Source organism: Aphelocoma coerulescens, unplaced genomic scaffold, assembly GCF_041296385.1.
Source record: "Aphelocoma coerulescens isolate FSJ_1873_10779 unplaced genomic scaffold, UR_Acoe_1.0 HiC_scaffold_204, whole genome shotgun sequence".
NCBI classification, from domain to species: domain Eukaryota; kingdom Metazoa; phylum Chordata; class Aves; order Passeriformes; family Corvidae; genus Aphelocoma; species Aphelocoma coerulescens.
The window spans coordinates 50,858-76,009 of NW_027183550.1; the positions used below are offsets into that span (position 1 = coordinate 50,858).

General features: G+C 56.4%; 1 protein-coding gene across 1 annotated transcript; it reads left to right on the forward strand.

The window, feature by feature from the left end:
• Positions 1-606: 606 nt before the first annotated feature.
• Positions 607-24,938, forward strand: LOC138101144 (histone acetyltransferase KAT8-like). The gene is given in 12 exon segments (XM_068999001.1): positions 607-841; positions 6,712-6,786; positions 8,696-8,868; positions 11,275-11,328; positions 14,009-14,173; positions 15,056-15,145; positions 16,966-17,106; positions 18,059-18,152; positions 21,434-21,584; positions 23,168-23,322; positions 24,872-24,897; positions 24,899-24,938. Coding segments are annotated over 12 exon segments (1,395 nt in total). The 5' UTR covers positions 607-609; the 3' UTR covers position 24,938.
• Positions 24,939-25,152: the final 214 nt, after the last annotated feature.

The following is a 25,152-nucleotide window of genomic DNA, read 5'->3' on the forward strand; positions in this document are numbered from 1 at the left end:
TGGGGCCCCAAATTTCCCAGGTTTTAGCCCCAAAAATCCCAATTTTTAGCCCCCCAAGTTCCCCATTTTTAGCCCCCAAAATCCCGATTTTTAGCCCCATAATTCCCAATTTTCAGGCCCCAAAATTCTCCATTTTTAGCCCCAAAAATCCCAATTTTCAGGCCCCGAAAATCCCGATTTTTAGCCCCCAAAAATCCCAATTTTCAGGCCCCAAAATTCCCAATTTTTAGCCCCCCAAATTCCCCATTTTTAGCCCCAAAATTCTCAATTTTCAGACCCCCAAATTCTCCATTTTACCCCCAAAATCCCCATTTTTAACCCCAAACTTCCCCTTTTCCTCCCCACCTCCCTTTTCCACCCCACCTCCCCAATTTCCACCCCCAAATTCCCCAATTTCCACCCCAAAAATCCCCAATTTTTAGCCCCGAACTCCCCATTTTTAACCCCAAACCCGCCCCCCCCCCCCTTGCGCCGCAATGCACCCTGGGATAGCGGCGGACCGTCTCCTAGCAACGCCGAGCCACGCCCCCTCCTCCCCCGAGCCCCGCCCCTCCCGTCTCCTAGCGACGCGCCGTCGCCGCCGTGACGTCACTTCCGTCGCTCTCCAAGATGGCGGCGGCGGCACCGGGAGGCTCCGGAGCGGCCCCGGAGGCCCCGGGAGGGTCCGGGGTGGCCCCGGGAGGGTCCGGGGTGGCCCCGGGAGGGCCCCGAGCGGCCCCGGAGGCTCCCGGGGCAACCGGGAGGGGTCCCCAGGGCCCGGCGGCGGCGGCCGCCAGGGACGCGGAGGTGGCGGTGGAGATCGGAGAGACGTACCTGTGCCGGAGGGCGGACGGCAGCTGGCGTGAGGAGAGAGAGCGGGGAACCGGGAATGGGATCACCGGGATAACCGGGAATGGGATCACCGGGAATGGGAGCGCCGGGATCACCGGGATAACCGGGAATGGGATAGCCGGGATCACCGGGATAACCGGGATAACCGGGACGTACCTGTGCCGGAGGGCGGACGGCAGCTGGCGTGAGGAGAGAGAGCGGGGAACCGGGAATGGGATAACCGGGATAACCGGGATAACCGGGATAACCGGGAATGGGAGCGCCGGGATCACCGGGATAACCGGGAATGGGAGCGCCGGGATCACCGGGATAACCGGGATAACCGGGAATGGGATAACCGGGAATGGGAGCGCCGGGATAACCGGGAATGGGATCACCGGGATAACCGGGAATGGGATAACCGGGACGTACCTGTGCCGGAGGGCGGACGGCAGCTGGCGTGAGGAGAGAGGGGGGGGAACCGGGAATGGGATAACCGGGATAACCGGGATAACCGGGAATGGGAGTGCCGGGATCACCGGGATAACCGGGAATGGGAGTGCCGGGATCACCGGGATAACCGGGAATGGGATCACCGGGATAACCGGGACGTACCTGTGCCGGAGGGCGGACGGCAGCTGGCGTGAGGAGAGAGGGGAACCGGGAATGGGATAACCGGGAATGGGATCACCGGGAATGGGAGCGCCGGGATAACCGGGAATGGGAGCGCCGGGAATGGAAGCGCCGGGATAACCGGGAATGGGATCACCAGGAATGGGAGCGCCGGGATAACCGGGAATGGGATAACCGGGAATGGGATAACCGGGATAACCGGGAATGGGATCACCGGGAATGGAATCACCGGGATAACCAGGATAACCGGGAATGGGAGCGCCGGGAATGGGATAACCGGGAATGGGATCACCGGGAATGGGATAGCCGGGAATGGGAGCGCCGGGATAACCGGGATAACCGGGAATGGGATAATCGGGAATGGGATCACCGGGAATGGGATAGCCGGGAATGGGATAGCCGGGAATGGGAGCGCCGGGAATGGGAGCGCCGGGATAACCGGGAATGGGATAACCGGGAATGGGAGCGCCGGGATAACCGGGATGACCGGGAATGGGATCACCGGGACGTACCTGTGCCGGAGGGCGGACGGCAGCTGGCGTGAGGAGAGGGGGGGGGAACCGGGAATGGGATAACCGGGAATGGGAGCGCCGGGAATGGGATAACCGGGAATGGGATAACCGGGATCACCGGGATAACTGGGAATGAGATCACTGGGAATGGGAGCGCCGGGAATGGGAGCACTGGGATAACCGGGAATGGGATCACCGGGATAACCGGGATTGGGAGCAGCGTGGGGGAGGCTCTGCACTGGGCCCACCTCAGCCCAGCCCCGTTCCCAGTCCCCAACTGGTCCCAGTCCCATTCCCAGTCCCGTACTGGTCTGTAACTGGTCCCAGTCCCCATTCCCAGTCCGTAACTGGTCCCAGTCCCATTCCCAGTCCTATACTGGTCTGTAACTGGTCCCAGTCCCCATTCCCAGTCCGTAACTGGTCCCAGTCCTATTCCCAGTCCCATACTGGTCTGTAACTGGTCCCAGTCCCCATTCCCAGTCCGTAACTGGTCTCAGTCCCATTCCCAGTCCCATACTGGTCTGTAACTGGTCCCAGTCCCATTCCCAGTCCGTAACTGGTCCCAGTCCCATTCCCAGTCCCCTTCCCAGTCCCATACTGGTCCCAGTCCCATTCCCAGTCCGTAACTGGTCCCAGTTTGCTGCAGACTCGGCCGAGGTGATTCAGTCCCATTCCCAGTCCCCGTTCCCAGTCCGTAACTGGTCCCAGTCCCGTTCCCAGTCCCCTTCCCAGTCCGTAACTGGTCCCAGTCCCCATTCCCAGTCCGTAACTGGTCCCAGTCCCATTCCCAGTCCCCGTTCCCAGTCCGTAACTGGTCCCAGTCCCATTCCCAGTCCGTAACTGGTCCCAGTTTGCCGCAGACTCGGCCGAGGTGATCCAGTCCCATTCCCAGTCCCCGTTCCCAGTCCGTAACTGGTCCCAGTCCCGTTCCCAGTCCCCTTCCCAGTCCCATACTGGTCCCAGTCCCCATTCCCAGTCCGTAACTGGTCCCAGTTTGCCGCAGACTCGGCCGAGGTGATCCAGTCCCCATTCCCAGTCCGTAACTGGTCCCATTCCCAGTCCCCGTTCCCAGTCCGTAACTGGTCCCAGTCCCGTTCCCAGTCCCCTTCCCAGTCCGTAACTGGTCCCAGTCCCCATTCCCAGTCCGTAACTGGTCCCAGTCCCATTCCCAGTCCCCGTTCCCAGTCCGTAACTGGTCCCAGTCCCATTCCCAGTCCGTAACTGGTCCCAGTCCCCATTCCCAGTCCCCTTCCCAGTCCCATACCGGTCCCAGTCCCCATTCCCAGTCCCATACTGGTCCCAGTCCCATTCCCAGTCCGTAACTGGTCCCAGTCCCGTTCCCAGTCCCCTTCCCAGTCCGTAACTGGTCCCAGTCCCCATTCCCAGTCCGTAACTGGTCCCAGTTTGCCGCAGACTCGGCCGAGGTGATCCAGTCCCATTCCCAGTCCCATACTGGTCCCAGTCCCGTTCCCAGTCCCATACTGGTCCCAGTCCCCATTCCCAATCCGTAACTGGTCCCAGTTTGCCGCAGACTCGGCCAAGGTGATTCAGTCCCATTCCCAGTCCCCATTCCCAGTCCGTAACTGGTCCCAGTCCCATTCCCAGTCCCCGTTCCCAGTCCGTAACTGGTCCCAGTCCCATTCCCAGTCCCCATTCCCAGTCTGTAACTGGTCCCAGTCCCATTCCCAGTCCCATACTGGTCTGTAACTGGTCCCAGTCCCATTCCCAGTCCGTAACTGGTCCCAGTTTGCCGCAGACTCGGCCGAGGTGATCCAGTCCCATTCCCAGTCCCCATTCCCAGTCCCATACTGGTCTCAGTCCCCGTTCCCAGTCCGTAACTGGTCCCAGTTTGCCGCAGACTCGGCCGAGGTGATCCAGTCCCATTCCCAGTCCCCATTCCCAGTCCCATACTGGTCCCAGTCCCCATTCCCAGTCCGTAACTGGTCCCAGTTTGCCGCAGACTCGGCCGAGGTGATCCAGTCCCCATTCCCAGTCCGTAACTGGTCCCATTCCCAGTCCCCGTTCCCAGTCCGTAACTGGTCCCAGTCCCGTTCCCAGTCCCCTTCCCAGTCCGTAACTGGTCCCAGTCCCCATTCCCAGTCCGTAACTGGTCCCAGTCCCATTCCCAGTCCCCGTTCCCAGTCCGTAACTGGTCCCAGTCCCATTCCCAGTCCGTAACTGGTCCCAGTTTGCCGCAGACTCGGCCGAGGTGATCCAGTCCCCATTCCCAGTCCGTAACTGGTCCCAGTCCCCATTCCCAGTCCCCTTCCCAGTCCCATACCGGTCCCAGTCCCCATTCCCAGTCCCATACTGGTCCCAGTCCCATTCCCAGTCCGTAACTGGTCCCAGTCCCGTTCCCAGTCCCCTTCCCAGTCCGTAACTGGTCCCAGTCCCCATTCCCAGTCCGTAACTGGTCCCAGTTTGCCGCAGACTCGGCCGAGGTGATCCAGTCCCATTCCCAGTCCCATACTGGTCCCAGTCCCGTTCCCAGTCCCATACTGGTCCCAGTCCCCATTCCCAATCCGTAACTGGTCCCAGTTTGCCGCAGACTCGGCCAAGGTGATTCAGTCCCATTCCCAGTCCCCATTCCCAGTCCGTAACTGGTCCCAGTCCCATTCCCAGTCCCCGTTCCCAGTCCGTAACTGGTCCCAGTCCCATTCCCAGTCCCCATTCCCAGTCTGTAACTGGTCCCAGTCCCATTCCCAGTCCGTAACTGGTCCCAGTTTGCCGCAGACTCGGCCGAGGTGATCCAGTCCCATTCCCAGTCCCCATTCCCAGTCCCATACTGGTCTCAGTCCCCGTTCCCAGTCCGTAACTGGTCCCAGTCCCATTCCCAGTCCGTAACTGGTCCCAGTTTGCCGCAGACTCGGCCGAGGTGATCCAGTCCCATTCCCAGTCCCCATTCCCAGTCCCATACTGGTCCCAGTCCCCATTCCCAGTCCGTAACTGGTCCCAGTTTGCCGCAGACTCGGCCGAGGTGATCCAGTCCCCATTCCCAGTCCGTAACTGGTCCCAGTCCCATTCCCAGTCCCATTCCCAGTCCCCATTCCCAGTCCGTAACTGGTCCCAGTCCCCATTCCCAGTCCGTAACTGGTCCCAGTCCCCATTCCCAGTCCGTAACTGGTCCCAGTTTGCCGCAGACTCGGCCGAGGTGATCCAGTCCCATTCCCAGTCCCATACTGGTCCCAGTCCCCATTCCCAGTCCGTAACTGGTCCCAGTCCCGTTCCCAGTCCCCTTCCCAGTCCGTAACTGGTCCCAGTCCCCATTCCCAGTCCGTAACTGGTCCCAGTTTGCCGCAGACTCGGCCGAGGTGATCCAGTCCCATTCCCAGTCCCATACTGGTCCCAGTCCCGTTCCCAGTCCCATACTGGTCCCAGTCCCCATTCCCAATCCGTAACTGGTCCCAGTTTGCCGCAGACTTGGCCAAGGTGATTCAGTCCCATTCCCAGTCCCCATTCCCAGTCCGTAACTGGTCCCAGTCCCATTCCCAGTCCCCGTTCCCAGTCCGTAACTGGTCCCAGTCCCATTCCCAGTCCCCATTCCCAGTCTGTAACTGGTCCCAGTCCCATTCCCAGTCCCATACTGGTCTGTAACTGGTCCCAGTCCCATTCCCAGTCCGTAACTGGTCCCAGTTTGCCGCAGACTCAGCCGAGGTGATCCAGTCCCATTCCCAGTCCCCATTCCCAGTCCCATACTGGTCTCAGTCCCCGTTCCCAGTCCGTAACTGGTCCCAGTCCCATTCCCAGTCCGTAACTGGTCCCAGTTTGCCGCAGACTCGGCCGAGGTGATCCAGTCCCATTCCCAGTCCCCATTCCCAGTCCCATACTGGTCCCAGTCCCATTCCCAGTCCGTAACTGGTCCCAGTTTGCCGCAGACTCGGCCGAGGTGATCCAGTCCCCATTCCCAGTCCGTAACTGGTCCCAGTCCCATTCCCAGTCCCATTCCCAGTCCCATTCCCAGTCCCATACTGGTCCCAGTCCCATTCCCAGTCCCATTCCCAGTCCCCATTCCCAGTCCGTAACTGGTCCCAGTCCCCATTCCCAGTCCGTAACTGGTCCCAGTTTGCCGCAGACTCGGCCGAGGTGATCCAGTCCCATTCCCAGTCCCCATTCCCAGTCCCATACTGGTCTCAGTCCCCGTTCCCAGTCCGTAACTGGTCCCAGTCCCCATTCCCAGTCCGTAACTGGTCCCAGTTTGCCGCAGACTCGGCCGAGGTGATCCAGTCCCATTCCCAGTCCCCATTCCCAGTCCGTAACTGGTCCCAGTCCCGTTCCCAGTCCCCTTCCCAGTCCGTAACTGGTCCCAGTCCCCATTCCCAGTCCGTAACTGGTCCCAGTCCCCATTCCCAGTCCGTAACTGGTCCCAGTTTGCCGCAGACTCGGCCGAGGTGATCCAGTCCCATTCCCAGTCCCCGTTCCCAGTCCGTAACTGGTCCCAGTCCGGTTCCCAGTCCCCATTTCCAGTCCGTAACTGGTCCCAGTCCCCATTCCCAGTCCCATACTGGTCCCAGTCCCCATTCCCAGTCCGTAACTGGTCCCAGTCCCCATTCCCAGTCCCCATTCCCAGTCCGTAACTGGTCCCAGTCCCCATTCCCAGTCCCATACTGGTCCCAGTCCCCATTCCCAGTCCGTAACTGGTCCCAGTCCCCATTCCCAGTCCCCATTCCCAGTCCCATACTGGTCCCAGTCCCCGTTCCCAGTCCGTAACTGGTCCCAGTCCCATTCCCAGTCAGTAACTGGTCCCAGTTTGCCGCAGACTCGGCCGAGGTGATCCAGTCGCGGCTCAACGAGCAGGAGGCGCGCGAGGAGTTCTACGTGCACTACGTGGGCTGTGAGTACTGGGATGGACTGGGATGGACTGGGAGGGGACTGGGATGGACTGGGAGGGACTGGGAGGGACTGGGAGGGACTGGGATGGACTGGGAGGGACTGGGATGGACTGGGAGGGACTGGGAGGGGACTGGGATGGACTGGGATGGGGTTAGGGGGCACTGGGATGGACTGGGGTGAACTGGGAGGAGGTTAGAGCATACTGGGAGGCACTGGGATGGACTGGGAGGGGACTGGGATGGACTGGGAGGAGATTAGAACATGGTGGGAGGCACTGGGATGGACTGGGAGGGGACTGGGACCCACTGGGAGGCACTGGGATGGACTGGGAGGGGACTGAGACCCACTGGGAGGCACTGGGATGGACTGGGAGGGTCCCAGTGACTCCCAGTGTTCCCAGTTAACCGCAGACTGGGGGGATTGGGATGGATGGGGATGGATGGGGGGGTTCCCAGTGCTCCCAGTGACTCCCAGTGTTCCCAGTTAACCGCAGACTGGGGGGATTGGGATGGATGGGGATGGATGAGGGGGTTCCCAGTGCTCCCAGTGACTCCCAGTGCTCCCAGTGCTCCCAGTTACGCACAGACCGGGGGCATTGGGATGGATGGGGAGGTTCCCAGTGCTCCCAGTGACTCCCAGTGCTCCCAGTGCTCCCAGTTACGCACAGACCGGGGGCATTGGGATGGATGGGGACGTTCCCAGTGCTCCCAGTGACTCCCAGTGCTCCCAGTTAGGCACAGACCGGGGGGATTGGGATGGATGAGGGGGTTCCCAGTGCTCCCAGTGACTCCCAGTGCTCCCAGTTATACACAGACCGGGGGGATTGGGATGGATGAGGGGGTTCCCAGTGCTCCCAGTGACTCCCAGTGCTCCCAGTTAGGCACAGACCGGGGGCATTGGGATGGATGGGGATGGATGAGGGGGTTCCCAGTGCTCCCAGTGACTCCCAGTGCTCCCAGTGACTCCCAGTGCTCCCAGTTAACCGCAGACTGGGGGGATGGGGAAGGATGAGGATGGGTGGGGATGGATGGGGGGGTTCCCAGTGCTCCCAGTGACTCCCAGTGCTCCCAGTTAGGCACAGACCGGGGGGATTGGGATGGATGAGGGGGTTCCCAGTGCTCCCAGTGACTCCCAGTGCTCCCAGTTAGGCACAGACCGGGGGCATTGGGATGGATGGGGATGGATGAGGGGGTTCCCAGTGCTCCCAGTGACTCCCAGTGCTCCCAGTGACTCCCAGTGCTCCCAGTTAACCGCAGACTGGGGGGATGGGGAAGGATGAGGATGGGTGGGGATGGATGGGGGGGTTCCCAGTGCTCCCAGTGACTCCCAGTGCTCCCAGTTAGGCACAGACCGGGGGGATTGGGATGGATGAGGGGGTTCCCAGTGCTCCCAGTGACTCCCAGTGCTCCCAGTTAGGCACAGGCTGGGGGGATTGGGATGGATGGGGATGGATGGGGATGGATGGGGGGGTTCCCAGTGCTCCCAGTGACTCCCAGTGCTCCCAGTTACGTACAGACCGGGGGGATTGGGATTCACTGGCATGGATGAGGGGGTTCCCAGTGCTCCCAGTGACTCCCAGTGCTCCCAGTTAACCGCCGGCTGGACGAGTGGGTGGACAGGAACCGGCTGGGGGGGGTTCCCAGTGCTCCCAGTGACTCCCAGTGCTCTGAGTTACGCACAGACCGGGGGCATTGGGATGGATGGGGGGGTTCCCAGTGCTCCCAGTGACTCCCAGTGCTCCCAGTTAACCGCAGACTGGACGAGTGGGTGGACAGGAACCGCCTGGGGGGGGTTCCCAGTGCTCCCAGTGACTCCCAGTGCTCCCAGTTAACCGCCGGCTGGACGAGTGGGTGGACAGGAACCGGCTGGGGGGGGTTCCCAGTGCTCCCAGTGACTCCCAGTGCTCCCAGTTAACCGCCGGCTGGACGAGTGGGTGGACAGGAACCGGCTGGCGCTCAGTAAGAGCCTGAAGGAGGCGGCCCAGAAGAGCTCGGAGCCGTTCCTGGGGGAGCTGGCGGAGCCCGAGCGCAAAATCACCCGGAACCAGAAACGGAAACACGACGAGATCAACCACGTGCAGAAGGTCTGGGGGGCACTGGGAGGGACTGGGAGGGACTGGGAGGGGATTGGGAGGGGATTGGGAGGGACTGGGAGGGACTGGGAGGGGATTGGGAGGGGATTGGGAGGGGATTGGGAGGGACTGGGAGGGGATTGGGAGGGATTGGGAGGGGATTGCGAGGGACTGGGAGGGACTGGGAGGGGATTAGGAGGGGATTGGGAGGGGATTGGGAGGGACTGGGAGGGACTGGGAGGGGATTGGGAGGGAGTTAAAGGGGGTTGGGATGACTTTAAGGGGCACTGGGAGGGACTGGGAGGGGATTGGGAGGGACTGGGAGGGACTGGGAGGGGACTGGGAGGGACTGGGATGGATTGGGAGAGGATTAGGAGGGACTAGGAGGGACTTGGGAGGGGACTGGGATGGACTGGGAGGGACTGGGAGGGGATTGGGAGGGATTGGGAGGGGATTGGGATGGACTGGGAGGGACTGGGAGGGGATTGGGAGGGGATTGGGAGGGGATTGGGAGGGACTGGGAGGGACTGGGAGGGGATTGGGAGGGAGTTAAAGGGGGTTGGGATGACTTTAAGGGGCACTGGGAGGGACTGGGAGGGGATTGGGAGGGACTGGGAGGGGATTGGGAGGGACTGGGAGGGGATTGGGAGGGACTGGGAGGGGATTGGGAGGGACTAGGAGGGACTTGGGAGGGGACTGGGATGGACTGGGAGGGATTGGGAGGGACTGGGAGGGACTGGGAGGAGATTGGGGGGACTGGGAGGGGATTGGGGGGACTGGGAGGGGATTGGGAGGGGATTGGGAGGGATTGGGAGGGGATTGGGATGGACTGGGAGGGACTGGGAGGGGATTGGGATGGACTGGGAGGGGAATGGGAGGGACTGGGAGGGACTGGGAGGGGATTGGGAGGGACTGGGAGGAGGTTAGAGCATACTGGTGGTTTATATCAGTCTGTACTGGTTTATACCGCTCCGTACTGGTTTATACTGGCCTGTCCTGGTTTGTATCGGTCCGTACTGGTTTATAGCGGTCCGTACTGGTCCATACCGGTCCGTACTGGTTTATACTGGTCTGTCCTGGTTTATACCGGTCTGTACGGGTTTATACTGGTTTATACTTGTCCATAGTGGTTTATACCGGTCCGTACTGGTCCATACTGGTCCGTACTGGTTTATATCAGTCCGTACTGGTTTATACCAGTCTGTACTGGTCCATACCGGTCCGTACTGGTTTATACCGGTCCGTACTGGTTTATACCGGTCCGTACTGGTTTATACCGGTCCATACTGGTTTATATCGGTCCGTACTGGTTTATACCGGTCCGTACTGGTTTATACCGGTCCCTACTGGTTTATATCGGTCCGTACTGGTTTATACCGGTCCATACCAGTCTGTACTGGTTTATATCAGTCCGTACTGGTTTATACCGGTCCGTACCGGTCCGTACTGGTTTATACCGGTCCATACTGGTTTATATCAGTCCGTACTGGTTTATACCGGTCCATACTGGTTTATACCGGTCCGTACTGGTTTATATCAGTCCGTACTGGTTTATACCGGTCCGTACTGGTCCATACTGGTCCGTACTGGTTTATACCGGTCCATACTGGTTTATACCGGTCCGTACTGGTTTATATCGGTCCGTACTGGTTTATACCGGTCCGTACTGGTTTATATTGGTCCGTACTGGTTTATACCGGTCCGTACTGGTTTATACCGGTCCGTACTGGTCCATACCGGTCCCTACTGGTTTATATCAGTCCGTACTGGTTTATACCGGTCCGTACCGGTCCGTACTGGTCCATACTGGTCCGTACTGGTTTATATCAGTCCGTACTGGTTTATACCGGTCCATACTGGTTTATATCAGTCCGTACTGGTTTATCCCGGTCCGTACTGGTTTATATCGGTCCGTACTGGTTTATACCGGTCCGTACTGGTTTATACCGGTCCGTACCGGTCCGTACTGGTCCATACTGGTCCGTACTGGTTTATATCAGTCCATACTGGTTTATATCAGTCCGTACTGGTTTATACCGGTCCGTACTGGTCCATACCGGTCCGTACTGGTTTATACCGGTCCCTACTGGTTTATATCGGTCCGTACTGGTTTATACCGGTCCATACCGGTCCGTACTGGTTTATATCAGTCCGTACTGGTTTATACCGGTCCGTACCGGTCCATACTGGTCCATACTGGTCTGTACTGGTTTATATCAGTCCGTACTGGTCCATACTGGTCCGTACTGGTTTATATCAGTCCGTACTGGTTTATATCGGTCCGTACTGGTTTATATCAGTCCGTACTGGTTTATACCGGTCCATACCGGTCCGTACTGGTTTATATCGGTCCGTACTGGTTTATACCGGTCCGTACCGGTCCGTACTGGTCCATACTGGTCCGTACTGGTTTGGCAGACCTACGCCGAGATGGACCCGACCACGGCGGCGCTGGAGAAGGAGCACGAGGCCGTGAGTGCCGCGCCCGGGGAGCCCCAGCTCCGGGCACCCCGAAATTCGGGGATCCGCCCCCAATTCGGGGCAGTTTTGGGGGATTTGGGGGATTTTTTGGGATTTTTGGGGATTTTTTGGGATTTTTTGGGGATTTTTTGGGGATTTTTTTGGGGGTTTTTTTGGGATTTTTTGGGATTTTTTTGAGAGTTTTTGGGGGTTTTTTGGGGATTTTTGGGGATTTTTTGGGGATATTTTTTGGATTTTTTGGGATTTTTTTGGGGATATTTGGGGATTTTTTGGGGGATTTTGGGGGGATTTTTGGGGATTTTTTTGGGGATTTTTTTGGGGATTTTATGGGGATTTTTTGGGGGATTTTTGGGGATTTTTTGGGAATTTTTTGGGATTTTTGGGAGTTCTTGGGGGATTTTTTTTGGGAGTTTTTGGGGATTTTTTTGGGGTTTTTTTGGGGATTTTATGAGGATTTTTTGGGGATTTTTTGGGGATTTTTGGGGATTTTTTGGGGATTTTATGGGGATTTTTGGGGATTTTTTGGGGATTTTATGGGGATTTTTTGGGATTTTTGGGAGTTCTTGGGGGATTTTTTGGATTTTTTGGGGCATTTTTGGGGCATTTTTTGGGATTTTTGGGGGATTTTTTGGGGATTTTTTTGGGAGTTTTTGGGGGTTTTTTAGGGATTCTTGGGGAGTTTTTGGGAATTTTTTGGGATTTTTGGGAGTTCTTGGGGGATTTTTTTTGGGAGTTTTTGGGGATTTTTGGGGGTTTTTTTTAGGGATTTTTAGGGGTTTTTAGTTTTTTTGGGGGGGGCGGTTTTTAGGGATTTTTGGGGATTTTTTGGGTTTTTTTTTGGGGATTTTTGGAGATTTTTTTGGGGATTTTTACGGGATTTTTTGGGGGATTTTGGGGGGATTTTTTGGGGTTTTTTGGGGGGATTTTTGGGGGGTTTTTTAGGGATTTTTGGGGGAATTTTAGCAGGGTTTTAATGGGATTTTTTAGGCTGTTTTTAGTGGCATTTTAGTGGGGTTTTTTTTGGATTTTTGTGGAATTTGACCGTGATTTTTGAGGGATTTTTGGGACATTTTTGCAGGATTTTTAAGGCTGTTTTTAGCGGGATTTTTGGGGGGATTTTGGGGGGATTTTGGGGCTGTTTTTAGTGGGATTTTAGTGGGATTTTGGGGGGATTTTTGGAGGATTTTTGGAGGGTTTTTTAGGCTGTTTTTGGCGGGATTTTCGTGGGATTTAAGTGGGATTTTGGGGGGATCTTTGTGGGATTATTGGGGGATTTTTGTGCAGTTTTGGGGGATTTTTGTGGAATTTTAGTGGGGTTTTTTAGGCTGTTTTTCTTGGCTTTTTAGGGCATTTTTGGGGGATTTTGTGGATTTTTTTGCAGGATTTTTTGGGCTGCTGTTAGTGGAATTTTAGTGGGATTTTTTTTGGATTTTGGGTGATTTTTGCAGGATTTTTTAGGCTGTTTTTAGTGGGATTTTAGTGGGATTTTGGGGGGATTTTTGGGGGATTTTGGGGGGATTTTAGCGGGATTTTTTAGGCTGTTTTTAGTAGGATTTTAGGGGGATTTTTGTGGGATTTTTGTGGAATTTTAGTGGGATTTTGGTGGGATTTTTGTGGGATTTTAGTGGGATTTTTGTGGGATTTTAGTGGGATTTTTGTGGGATTTTGGTGGGATTTTTGGAGGATTTTGGGGGGATTTTTTAGGCCTTTTTTAGTCGGATTTTAGTGGAATTTTTGGGGGATTTCTGGGGCCATCCGGAGGCGCTCCAGGTGTGCCCAGGTGTGCCCAGGTGTGCCCAGGTGTGCCCAGGTGTGCCGCCTGTGCCCTGGCAGATCACCAAGGTGAAGTCGGTGGACAAGATCCACATCGGGCACTTGGGGATCGACGCCTGGGGGGGATCCCGGGATCCCGGGAGGATTTGGGGATTCTTTTGGGAATTTTTAGGGATTTTTTGGGGATTTTTGGGGGGTTTTTAGTGGGATTTTTGGGGGGGTTTTGGGGGGATGTTGTGCAATTTTTGGGGGAGTTTTTGGGCTGTTTTTAGGGGAATTTTTGTTGGGGTTTTGGGGGATTTTTGGAGCATTTTAGCAGGATTTTTTAGGCTGTTTTTAGTGGAATTTTAGTGGGATTTTTGGGGGATTTTTGGGGGATTTTTTGGGCTGCTCTTAGTAGGATTTTAGTGGGATTTTTGAGGGATTTTAGTGGAATTTTACCATGATTTTTGAGGGATTTTTTGGGACATTTTAGCAGGATTTTTTAGGCCGTTTTTAGCGGAATTTTGGGGGGATTTTTGGGCTGTTTTTAGTGGGATTTTTGGGGGATTTTTGGGGATTTTGGGGAGATTTTTGCAGGATTTTTTTGGCTGTTTTTAGTGGGATTTTGGGGGGATTTTGGGGGATTTTAGCGGTATTTTTTAGGCTGTTTTTAGTAGGATTTTAGCGGGACATTTGGGGGATTTTGGTGGGATTTTTGGGGGATTTTTGCGGGATTTTTGCGGGATTTCAGTGGGATTTTGGGGGGATTTTTGGGGGATTTTTTTGCAATTTTGGGGGATTTTAGTGGGATGTTTTGGCCCGTTTTTTGCGGGATTTTTGCGGGATTTCCGGGGGCGCTGCAGGTGTGCCCAGGTGTGCCCAGGTGTGCCCAGGTGTGCCGCCTGTGCCCTGGCAGATCACCAAGGTGAAGTACGTGGACAAGATCCACATCGGGCACTTTGAGATCGACGCCTGGTACTTCTCGCCCTTCCCCGAGGATTACGGGAAGCAGCCGAAGCTCTGGATCTGCGAGTTCTGCCTCAAGTACATGAAGTTCGAGAGGAGCTACCGCCTGCACCTGGTACACCTGGGCACACCTGCGGGCACCTGCGGGCACCTGGGGGTACCTGGGGGTACCTGGGGGCAGCTGGGGGGCAGCTGGGGGCAGCTGGGAGGGGCTGGGGCACACCTGGGGGCACCTGGGGGTACCTGGGGGTACCTGGAGGGCACCTGGGGCTACCTGGGGGGCACCTGGGGGTACCCACGGGGCACCTGGGGGCATCTGGGGGCAGCTGGGGGCATCTGGGAGGGGCTGGGACACACCTGGGGGCACCTGGGAGGGGCTGGGGCACACCTGGGCGCACCTGGGGGGCACCTGGGGGCACCTGGGGGCATCTGCAGGCACCTGGGGGTACCTGGAGGCACCTGGGGGCACCTGGGGGTACCTGGAGGCACCTGGGGGCAGTTGGGAGGCAGCTGGGGGTACCTGGAGGGCATCTGGGGGTACCTGGGGGGCACCTGGGGGCACCTGGAGGCACCTGGGGGCACCTGGGGGGCACTCGGGCACACCTGGGCTGCATTTGGGCTCCAGCTGTTCATGTTTAACTCTCACCTGTCCCATCCCCTGTCCCATCCCCCACACCTGTCCCACCTGTCCCATCCCCCTCACCTGTCCCCTCCCCCACCCCTGTCCCACCCGTCCCCTCACCCTCCCCTGTCCCACCTGTCCCATCCCCCTCCCCCGTCCCATCCCTCTCACCTGTCCCATCCCCCTCCCCGTCCCCTCCCCCACCCCTGCCCCACCTGTCCCCTCCCCCACCCCTGTCCCACCCGTCCCCTCCCCCTCACCTGTCCCCTCCCCCTCCCCTGTCCCACCTGTCCCCTTCCCCACCTGTCCCACCTGTCCCACCTGTCCCCTCCCCCACCTGTCCCACCTGTCCCCTCCCCCGTCCCACCTGCGCAGGCGCAGTGCCAGTGGCGGCAGCCGCCGGGGCGGGAGATTTACCGCAAGGGGAACATCTCCGTCTATGAGGTGGACGGCAAGGACCACAAGGTGGGGGAGGGGCGGGGGGGGGGCGGGGGAGGGGCGGCGGGGGGGGGGCTCAGGTGCGCCCAGGGGTGCTCGGGTGTGGTCCCAGGTGAGCTCAGGGGCACCCAGGGGTGCTCGGGTGTGGTCCCAGGTGAGCTCAGGGGCACCCAGGTGTGCTCAGGTGTGGTCCCAGGTGAGCTCAGGGGCACCCAGGGGTGCTCGGGTGTGGTCCCAGGTGAGCTCTGGGGTGCCTCAGGTGAGCACCCAGGTGTGCTCAGCTGCACCCAGGGGTGCTCAGGGGAGCTCCCAGGTGAGCTCAGGGGCACCCAGGGGTGCTCAGGTGTGGTCCCAGGTGAGCTCAGGTGCACCCAGGGGTGCTCAGGGGAGCTCCCAGGTGAGCTCAGGGGCACCCAGGGGTGCTCAGGTGAGCACCCAGGTGTGCTCAGGGGCACCCAGGGGTGCTCAGGTGTGGTCCCAGGTGTGCTCAGGGGCACCCAGGGGTGCTCAGGGCAGCTCCCAGGTGAGCTCAGGGGCACCCAGGGGTGCTCAGGGGAGCTCCCAGGTGAGCTCAGCTGCACCCAGGGGTGCTCAGGGGAGCTCCCAGGTGAGCTCAGGGGCACCCAGGGGTGCTCAGGGGAGCTCCCAGGTGAGCTCAGGGGCACCCAGGGGAGCTCCCAGGTGAGCTCAGGGGCACCCAGGGGTGCTCAGGTGTGGTCCCAGGTGAGCTCAGGGGCACCCAGGGGTGCTCAGGTGTGGTCCCAGGTGAGCTCAGGTGCGCCCAGGGGTGCTCAGGGGAGCTCCCAGGTGAGCTCAGGTGCACCCAGGGGAGCTCCCAGGTGAGCTCAGGGGCGCCCAGGGGTGCTCAGGTGTGGTCCCAGGTGAGCTCAGGTGCACCCAGGGGTGCTCAGGGGAGCTCCCAGGTGAGCTCAGGTGCGCCCAGGGGTGCTCAGGTGTGGTCCCAGGTGAGCTCAGGTGCACCCAGGGGTGCTCAGGTGTGGTCCCAGGTGAGCTCAGGGGCACCCAGGGGTGCTCAGGTGTGGTCCCAGGTGAGCTCAGGGGCACCCAGGGGTGCTCAGGTGTGGTCCCAGGTGAGCTCAGGGGCACCCAGGGGAGCTCCCAGGTGAGCTCAGGTGCGCCCAGGGGTGCTCGGGTGTGGTCCCAGGTGAGCTCAGGGGCACCCAGGGGTGCTCAGGGGAGCTCCCAGGTGCTCCCAGGTGAGCTCTGAAGTGCCCCCAGGTGAGCTCCCAGGTGCCCCAGGTGTGCCGAGGTGAGCTCCCAGCTGCCCCCAGATGCCCCAGGTGAGCTCTGAGGTGCCCCCAGGTGTGCCCCAGGTGAGCTCTGAGGTGCCCCCAGGTGTGCCCCAGGTGAGCTCTGAGGTGCTCCCAGGAGCTCCCAGGTGCCCCAGGTGTGCCCAGGTGAGCTCTGAGGTGCCCCCAGGTGAGCTCTGAGGTGCCCCCAGGTGCTCCCAGGTGTGCCCAGGTGATCTCTGAGGTGCCCCCCCGGTGCCCCAGGTGATCTCTGAGGTGCCCCCAGGTGTGCCCCAGGTGAGCTCTGAGGTGCTCCCAGGAGCTCCCAGGTGCCCCAGGTGTGCCCAGGTGAGCTCTGAGGTGCCCCCAGGTGAGCTCTGAGGTGCTCCCAGGTGCCCCAGGTGTGCCCAGGTGAGCTCTGAGGTGCCCCCAGGTGCTCCCAGGTGCCCCAGGTGTGCCCAGGTGAGCTCTGAGGTGCGCCCAGGTGCCCCAGGTGAGCTCGGAGGTGCCCCCAGGTGCTCCCAGGTGCCCCAGGTGTGCCCAGGTGAGCTCTGAGGTGCCCCAGGTGCCCCAGGTGAGCTCGGAGGTGCCCCCCAGATCTATTGCCAGAACCTGTGCCTGCTGGCCAAGCTCTTCCTGGACCACAAGACTCTTTACTTCGACGTGGAGCCCTTCGTCTTCTACCTGCTCACCGAGGTCGACCGGCACGGCGCCCACATCGTCGGCTACTTCTCCAAGGTGGGGCACCTGGGCACACCTGGGGGCACCTGGGCACACCTGGGGGGGCACCTGGGGCACCTGGGCACACCTGGGACACCTGGGCACACCTGGGGGCACCTGGGGGGCACCTGGGGGGCACCTGGGCACACCTGGGGGGGATCTGGGGGGGACCTGGGGGTACCTGGGGGCACCTGGGGGCACCTGGGGGGGAACTGGGAGTACCTGGGGGCGCCTGGGGGCACCTGGGCACACCTGGGGGGGATCTGGGGGGCACCTGGGGGTACCTGGGGGCACCTGGGGGGACCTGGGGGTACCTGGGGGCACCTGGGGGGGATCTGGGGGGGACCTGGGGGGGACCTGGGGGGGACCTGGGGGCACCTGGGCACACCTGGGGGGCACCTGGGGGGCACCTGGGCACACCTAGGGGGGAACTGGGGGCACCTGGGGGTTACCTGGGCACACCTTGGGGGGATCTGGGGGTACCTGGGGGCACTTGGGGGGGATCTGGGCACAAAAGATCCCCAAAAATCCCCCCAAAATCCCCCAAAATTCCCCAAAACCTCCCCTAAAAGCCCCCCAAAAATTCCCCCAAAAAATCCCCAAAAATCCCCAAAATCCCCAAAATCCTCCAAAAATCCCTCAAATTCCCCCCAAAATCCCCCCAAAAATCCCCCAAAAATCCCCCAAAAATCCCCCAAAACCCCCCAAAATTCCCCCCAAAATCCCCCTAAAAATCCCCCAAAAATTTCCAAAAACCCCCCAAAAATCCCAAAAAATTGTCAAACGATCCCCTAAAAATCCCCTAAAAATCCCTAAAAATCCCTAAAAATCCCCAAAAATCCCCCAAAAAACCCCCCCAGATCCCGAATATTTCCGGTGTTCTCCACCTTCCTCGTGTCCCAGGCGACCCCCGAAATTCCCGAATTTTCCCGAAATTCCCAAATTTTCCCGAAATGCCGTTTTTTGGCAGGAAAAGGAGTCTCCGGACGGGAACAACGTGGCGTGCATCCTGACGCTGCCGCCGTACCAGCGCCGCGGCTACGGGAAATTCCTCATCGCCTTCAGTGCGGGAAGGAGGCGATTTTGGGGGGATTTTGGGGGGTTTTGGGGGGTTTGGGGGATTTTGGGGGGATTTTGGGGGGGTTTGGGGGATTTTGGGGGGTTTGGGGGGGTTTGGGGGATTTTTCGGGATTTTTTTTGGGGATTTTTGGGGGGTTTTTTGGGGATTTTTGGGGGTTTTTTATGGGATTTTTGGGGGGTTTTGGGGATTTTTGTTGGGATTTTTGGGGGGTTTTTTTGGGATTTTTGGGGGGTTTGGGGGGATTTTTGGGGGGTTTTGGGGGATTTTGGGGATTTTTGGGGGATTTTGGAGCGTTTTGGGGGGGTTTGGGGGGGTTTGGGGGATTTTTTGGAGATTTTTCGGGATTTTTGGGGGGGATTTTTGGGGGGGATTTTTGGGGGGTTTTGGGGATTTTTTTTGGGATTGTTTGGGGGATTTTTTGGGGGATTTTTTTGGGATTTTGGGGATTTTTTTTGGGATTTTTGGGGTTTTTTGGGGGGATTTTTGGGGGATTTTTTTGGGGGATTTTTGGGGGATTTTTTGGGGGATTTTTGGGGGATTTTTTGGGGGATTTTTTGGGGATTTTGGGGGATTTTTTGGGGATTTTGGGGGATTTTTTGGGGGATTTTTGGGGGATTTTTTGGGGATTTTTTAGGATTTTTTGGGGGATTTTTTTGGGATTTTTTGGGGGGATTTGGGGGATTTTTGGGGGATTTTGGGGCGTTTTGGGGGATTTGGGGGATTTGGGGGGCTTTGGGGGATTTTTTGGAGATTTTTTGGGATTTTTTTGGGGGATTTTTAGGGGGTTTTGGGGATTTTTTTTGGGATTTTTTTGGGGATTTTTGGGGGGGTTTTTTTGGGATTTTTGGGGGGATTTTTGGGGGGATTTTTGGGGATTTTTTGGGGGATTCTTGGGGGATTTTTTGGGGGATTTTTTGGGGATTTTGGGGGGTTTTTTGGGGATTTTTTTGGGGATTTTTGGGGGGATTTTTGGGTTTTTTTTTTGGGATTTTTGGGGGGATTTTTGAGGGGTTTTTTTTGGGGATTTTGGGGCATTTTGGGGCGTTTTGGGGGATTTTGGGGGGTTTGGGGGGGTTTGGGGGATTTTTTGGAGATTTTTCGGGATTTTTTGGGGGGATTTTTGGGGGGTTTTTTGGGGATTTTTGGGGGGTTTTTTGGGATTTTTTTGGGGATTTTTGGAGGGATTTTTGGGGGATTTTTTAGGATTTTTTGGGGGATTTTTGGGGGATTTTTGGGGGATTTTTTAGGATTTTTTTGGGGATTTTTGGGGGGTTTTGGGGGTTTTTTGGGGATTTTGGGGGGTTTTTTGGAGATTTTTTTTGGGGATTTTTGGGGGGATTTTTGGGGGATTTTGGGGCGTTTTGGGGGATTTGGGGGGGATTTGGGGGGGGTTGGGGGGGTTTGGGGGATTTTTTGGAGATTTTTCGGGATTTTTTTTGGGGATTTTTGGGGGGTTTTTTGGGGATTTTTTTTGGGATTTTTTTTGGGATTTTTGGGGGGTTTTTTTTGGGATTTTTGGGGGGTTTTGGGGATTTTTGTTGGGATTTTTGGGGGGTTTTTTGGGATTTTTGGGGGGGTTTTGGGGGATTTTTGGGGATTTTGGGGGATTTTTGGGGGGGTTTTTGGGGGGATTTTGGGGGATTTTGGGAGATTTTTGGGGGATTTTTTGGGGATTTTTTGGGGGGGATTTTGGGGCGTTTTGGGGGATTTTGGGGCGTTTTGGGGGATTTGGGGGGATTTGGGGGATTTGGGGGGGATTTGGGGGGGTTTGGGGGGGTTTGGGGGATTTTTTGGAGATTTTTCGGGATTTTTTTGGGGGATTTTTGGGGGGTTTGTTGGGATTTATTTTGGGATTTTTGGGGGGATTTTTGGGGGATTTTTTAGCATTTTTTTGGGGATTTTTGGGGGGTTTTGGGGGTTTTTTGGGGATTTTGGGGGTTTTTTGGAGATTTTTTTGGGGGATTTTTGGGGGGATTTTTGGGGGATTTTGGGGCGTTTTGGGGGATTTGGGGGGGATTTAGGGGATTTGGGGGGGTTTGGGGGATTTTTTGGAGATTTTTCGGGATTTTTTGGGGGATTTTTGGGGGGTTTTTTGGGGATTTTTTTTGGGATTTTTTTTGGGATTTTTGGGGGGTTTTTTTTGGGGATTTTTGGGGGGTTTTGGGGGATTTTTGGGGATTTTGGGGGATTTTTTGGGGGATTTTTTGGGGATTTTTTGGGGGGATTTTTGGGGATTTTGGGGGATTGTTTGGGGGATTTTGGGGGATTTTTGGGGGGATTTTTTAGGATTTTTTGGGGGATTGTTTGGGGGATTTTTTGGGGATTTTGGGGGATTTTTTGGGGGATTTTTTAGGATTTTTTGGGGGATTTTTTGGGGATTGTTTGGGGGGATTTTTAGGGGTTTTGGGGGGATTTTGGGGGATTTTTTGGGGATTTTGGGGCGTTTTGGGGGATTTTCGGGGATTTGGGGGGGTTTGGGGGATTTTTTGGGGATTTTTCGGGATTTTTCGGGGATTTTAGGGATTTTTGAGGATTTTTTTGGGGTTTTGGGGGGTTTTGGGGATTTTTTGGGGGGGATTTTTGGGGGGTTTTTTGGGGATTTTTTGGGGGATTTTTAGGGGTTTTGGGATTTGAGGAATTTGGGGGGGATTTTTGGGGGATTTTTTGGGGATTTTGGGGGATTTTTGGGGATTTTTTGGGGGATTTTTGGGGTTTTTTTGGGGAATTTTGGGGGATTTTTGGGGGGATTTTTGGGGGATTTTTGGGGGGATTTTTGGGGGATTTTGGGGGGGATTTTTTTGGGGATTTTTTGGGGATTTTTGGGGGGTTTGGGGATTTTGGGAATTCAGGAATTTGGGGAGTTCGGGAATTTGGGATCCCCAAAATTGGGAGGGGCCAAAAAAATTCCGGGAAAGGTCAAAAAAAGTTGAGAGGTCCTGGCAGGTTCCAGGTGCTCAGGTCCTGGCAGGTTAAAGCCCTTTGGGTCCTGGCAGGTTACAGGTGGTTCAGGTCCTGGCAGGTTAAAGGTGGTTCAGGTCCTGGCAGGTTACAGGTGGTTCAGGTCCTGGCAGGTTAAAGCCCTTTGGGTCCTGGCAGGTTACAGGTGGTTCAGGTCCTGGCAGGTTCCAGGTTCAGGTCCTGGCAGGTTAAAGCCCTTTGGGTCCTGGCAGGTTCCAGGTTCAGGTCCTGGCAGGTTCCAGGTTCAGGTCCTGGCAGGTTCCAGGTTCAGGTCCTGGCAGGTTAAAGCCCTTTGGGTCCTGGCAGGTTACGAGCTGTCCAAGCTGGAGAGCACCGTGGGCTCCCCGGAGAAGCCGCTCTCGGACCTGGGCAAGCTCAGCTACCGCAGTTACTGGTCCTGGGTGCTGCTGGAGATCCTGCGCGACTTCCGGGGGACCCTCTCCATCAAGGACCTCAGGTGGGACCAGTACAGACCAGTATGGACCCGCATAGACCAGTATAAACCAGTAGAGACCAGTACGGACCAGTACAGACCAGTACAGACCAGTATAAGCCAGTACAGACCAGTACGAACCAGTACAGACCAATGTAAGCCAGTACAGACCAGTATAAGCCAGTACAGACCAGTACGAACCAGTACAGACCAATGTAAGCCAGTACAGACCAGTGTAAGCCAGTACAGACCAGTATAAGCCAGTACAGACCAGTATAAGCCAGTACAGACCAGTACGAACCAGTACAGACCAATGTAAGCCAGTACAGACCAGTGTAAGCCAGTACAGACCAGTACAAACCAGTACAGACATGTATAAACCAGTACAGACTAGTGTAAACCAGTACAGACCAGTATAAGCCAGTACAGACCACTGTGGACCAGTACAGACCCGTATAAACCGGTATGGACCAGTAAAAACCAGTATGGACTCATAAAACCCCTTAGAAACCAGTATAGACCGGTACAGACCAGTATAGACCAGTATGGACTCATAAAACCCTGTAGAAACCAGTACAGACCAGTATAAACCAGTACAGACCAGTATAAACCAGTACAGACCAGTATAGACCAGTATAAACCAGTACAGACCAGTATGAACCAGTATAGACCAGTATAAACCAGTACAGACTAGTACAGACCAGTACAGACCAGTGTAAACCAGTACAGACCAGAATGGACCAGTACAGACCAGTATGGACCAGTACAGACCAGTACGGACCAGTACAGACCAGTGTAAACCAGTACAGACCAGTATAAACCCATCAAACCACATAAAACCAGTATAAACTAGTAGAGATCAGGAGCGGGCTGTGGTCACTCGGTGGTCACTCACTGGTCACTCCCAGCTCTCAGTGGTCACTCCCAGCTCTCAGTGGTCACTCGGTGGTCACTCACTGGTCACTCCCAGCGGTCAGTGGTCACTCAGTGGTCACTCGGTGGTCACTCGGTGGTCACTCCCAGTGCTCAGTGGTCACTCCCAGCAGTCAGTGGTCACTCATTGGTCACTCCGGTGTCCGTCTGTCCAGCCAGATGACCAGCATCACGCAGACGGACACCACCAGCCCCTAGAGCCACTCCCAGTACCCCGCCGTGCTCAGTGGTCACTCCCAGCGCTCAGTGGTCACTCAGTGGTCACTCCCAGCTCTCGGTGGTCACTCCCAGCGGTCAGTGGTCACTGTGGTGTCCGTCTGTCCAGCCAGATGACCAGCATCACGCAGACGGACATCATCAGCCCCTAGAGCCACTCCCAGTACCCGCCGTGCTCAGTGGTCACTCCCAGCGCTCAGTGGTCACTCAGTGGTCACTCCCAGCTCTCGGTGGTCACTCCCAGCGGTCAGTGGTCACTGTGGTGTCCGTCTGTCCAGCCAGATGACCAGCATCACGCAGACGGACATCATCAGCCCCTAGAGCCACTCCCAGTACCCGCCGTGCTCAGTGGTCACTCCCAGCGCTCAGTGGTCACTCAGTGGTCACTCCCAGCTCTCAGTGGTCACTCCCAGCTCTCAGTGGTCACTCGGTGGTCACTGTGGTGTCCGTCTGTCCAGCCAGATGACCAGCATCACGCAGACGGACATCATCAGCACGCTGCAGTCGCTGAACATGGTCAAGTACTGGAAGGGCCAGCACGTCATCTGCGTCACGCCCAAGCTGGTCGAGGAGCACCTCAAGAGCGCCCAGTACAAGAAGCCGCCCATCACCGGTGCGTAATTAGCGCCCCCCCCCGTTAATTAGACGCCGCTAATTAGCTCCGGAATTAAGCCCCCCCCCCCCCCCGTCTTCAGGCCGCACTGTGGGGTTTTTTTTCCCCTTCCCCCCCCCCCGGTTTGGTCTGTAATGGTTTGGTCCAAAGAGCACCCCCTCCTCCTCCTCCTCCCCCGTCCCTTAATTAGCTGTTGTTCATTAATTGATTTCTATCGGTGAATTTGTCTTAATGAGGTCGTTAATTAAGCCTTAAGGCCCCTGACCCCCCCCCCCCCCCCCCCACCCCCCGTGATGTTCTGTAATGGTTGGGTCCAAAGAGCCCCCCCCCTTCCCTTAATTAGCACTCGTTAATTAATTAATTTTTATCAGTAAACCTTTGTTAATAAGGTTGTTAATTAACCTTTAAATAAGGTTCATGAGCGTTAATTAAGGCTTTATTAAGCCCGGGATGAGGTTTCATTAATGAGCAGCTCCCCCCGTGATGTCCTGTAATGGTTTGGTCCAAAGAGCCCCCCCCTTCCCTTAATTAGCAGTCGTTAATTAATTAATTTCTATCAGTGACTCTGCCTTAATAGGATCATTAGTTAACCCTTGATTAAGGCCCATGAGTGTTAATTAAGGCTTAATTAAGCCCGTGATGAGGTTTCATTAATGAGCAGCCACCCCCCGTGATGTCCTGTAATGGTTCAGTCCGAACCCCCCCATTAATGAACCGCCTTAATTATCCCGTAATTAATCCTATTAACACTTTTCTCCCTTAATTGCTCCCTAATTAACCCTGTTAACAACCCCCTTTAACACCCCCCTTTAATAACCCCTGTTAACAACCCCCCCATTAATTACTGCCTAATTAATCCCTAATTAACTCTTCCTCTCCTTAATTACTCCCTTTAATTAATTGCTAACGACCCCCTCAATCACCCCAAATTAACTCTATTAACACCCCTTCATTCCCCCTAATTAATCCCATTAATGCACTCCCCCCCTTAATTACCTCCCTTAATTAATCCTATTAATGCCATTCTCCCTTAATTACCCCTTAATTAATCCTATTAACTTCCTTCTCCCTTAATTACTCCCCTTAATTAATCCTATTAACGCCCTTCCCCCTTAATTACCCCCTTAATTAATCCTATTAACGCCCTTCCCCCTTAATTACCCCCTTAATTAATCCTATTAACGCCCTTCCCCCTTAATTACCCCCTTAATTAATCCTATTAACGCCCTTCCCCCTTAATTACCCCCTTAATTAATCCTATTAACGCCTTTCTCCCTTAATTACCCCCTTAATTAATCCTATTAACGCCCTTCCCCCTTAATTACCCCCTTAATTAATCCTATTAACGCCCTTCTCCCTTAATTACCCCCCTAATTAACCCCGTTAATGACCCCTCCTTAACTCCCTCCCCATTACCACCCTCTCCATTAACACCCCCAACCATTAATTACCCCCCCTCTAATTAACACCCCCCCCCCTGCCCCGCCCCCCAATCGCCGCCCCCTTCCGGCGCTAATTACCGCTAATTACCGCTAATTAATCCCCGCAGTCGACTCCATCTGCCTGCGCTGGGCCCCCCCCGAAGCACAAACAGGCCAAGGTGGCCAAGAAGTGAAATTTGGGGGGGGGGGGGTCCCCAAAAAATCCCCCCCCCCCCTCCCCTCCCCCACCCCGGAGCCCCCCCCCGGGGGCGGACCCCCCGGATTTGGGGGGGCCCCGATTCATCTCCCCTCCCCCACCCCAATTTTGGGGTCCCCCCCCACCTTCAAATTTGGGGTTCCCCCCTCTAAATTTTGGGCACCCCCCCCTCAAGTTTTGGGTCCCCCCCCA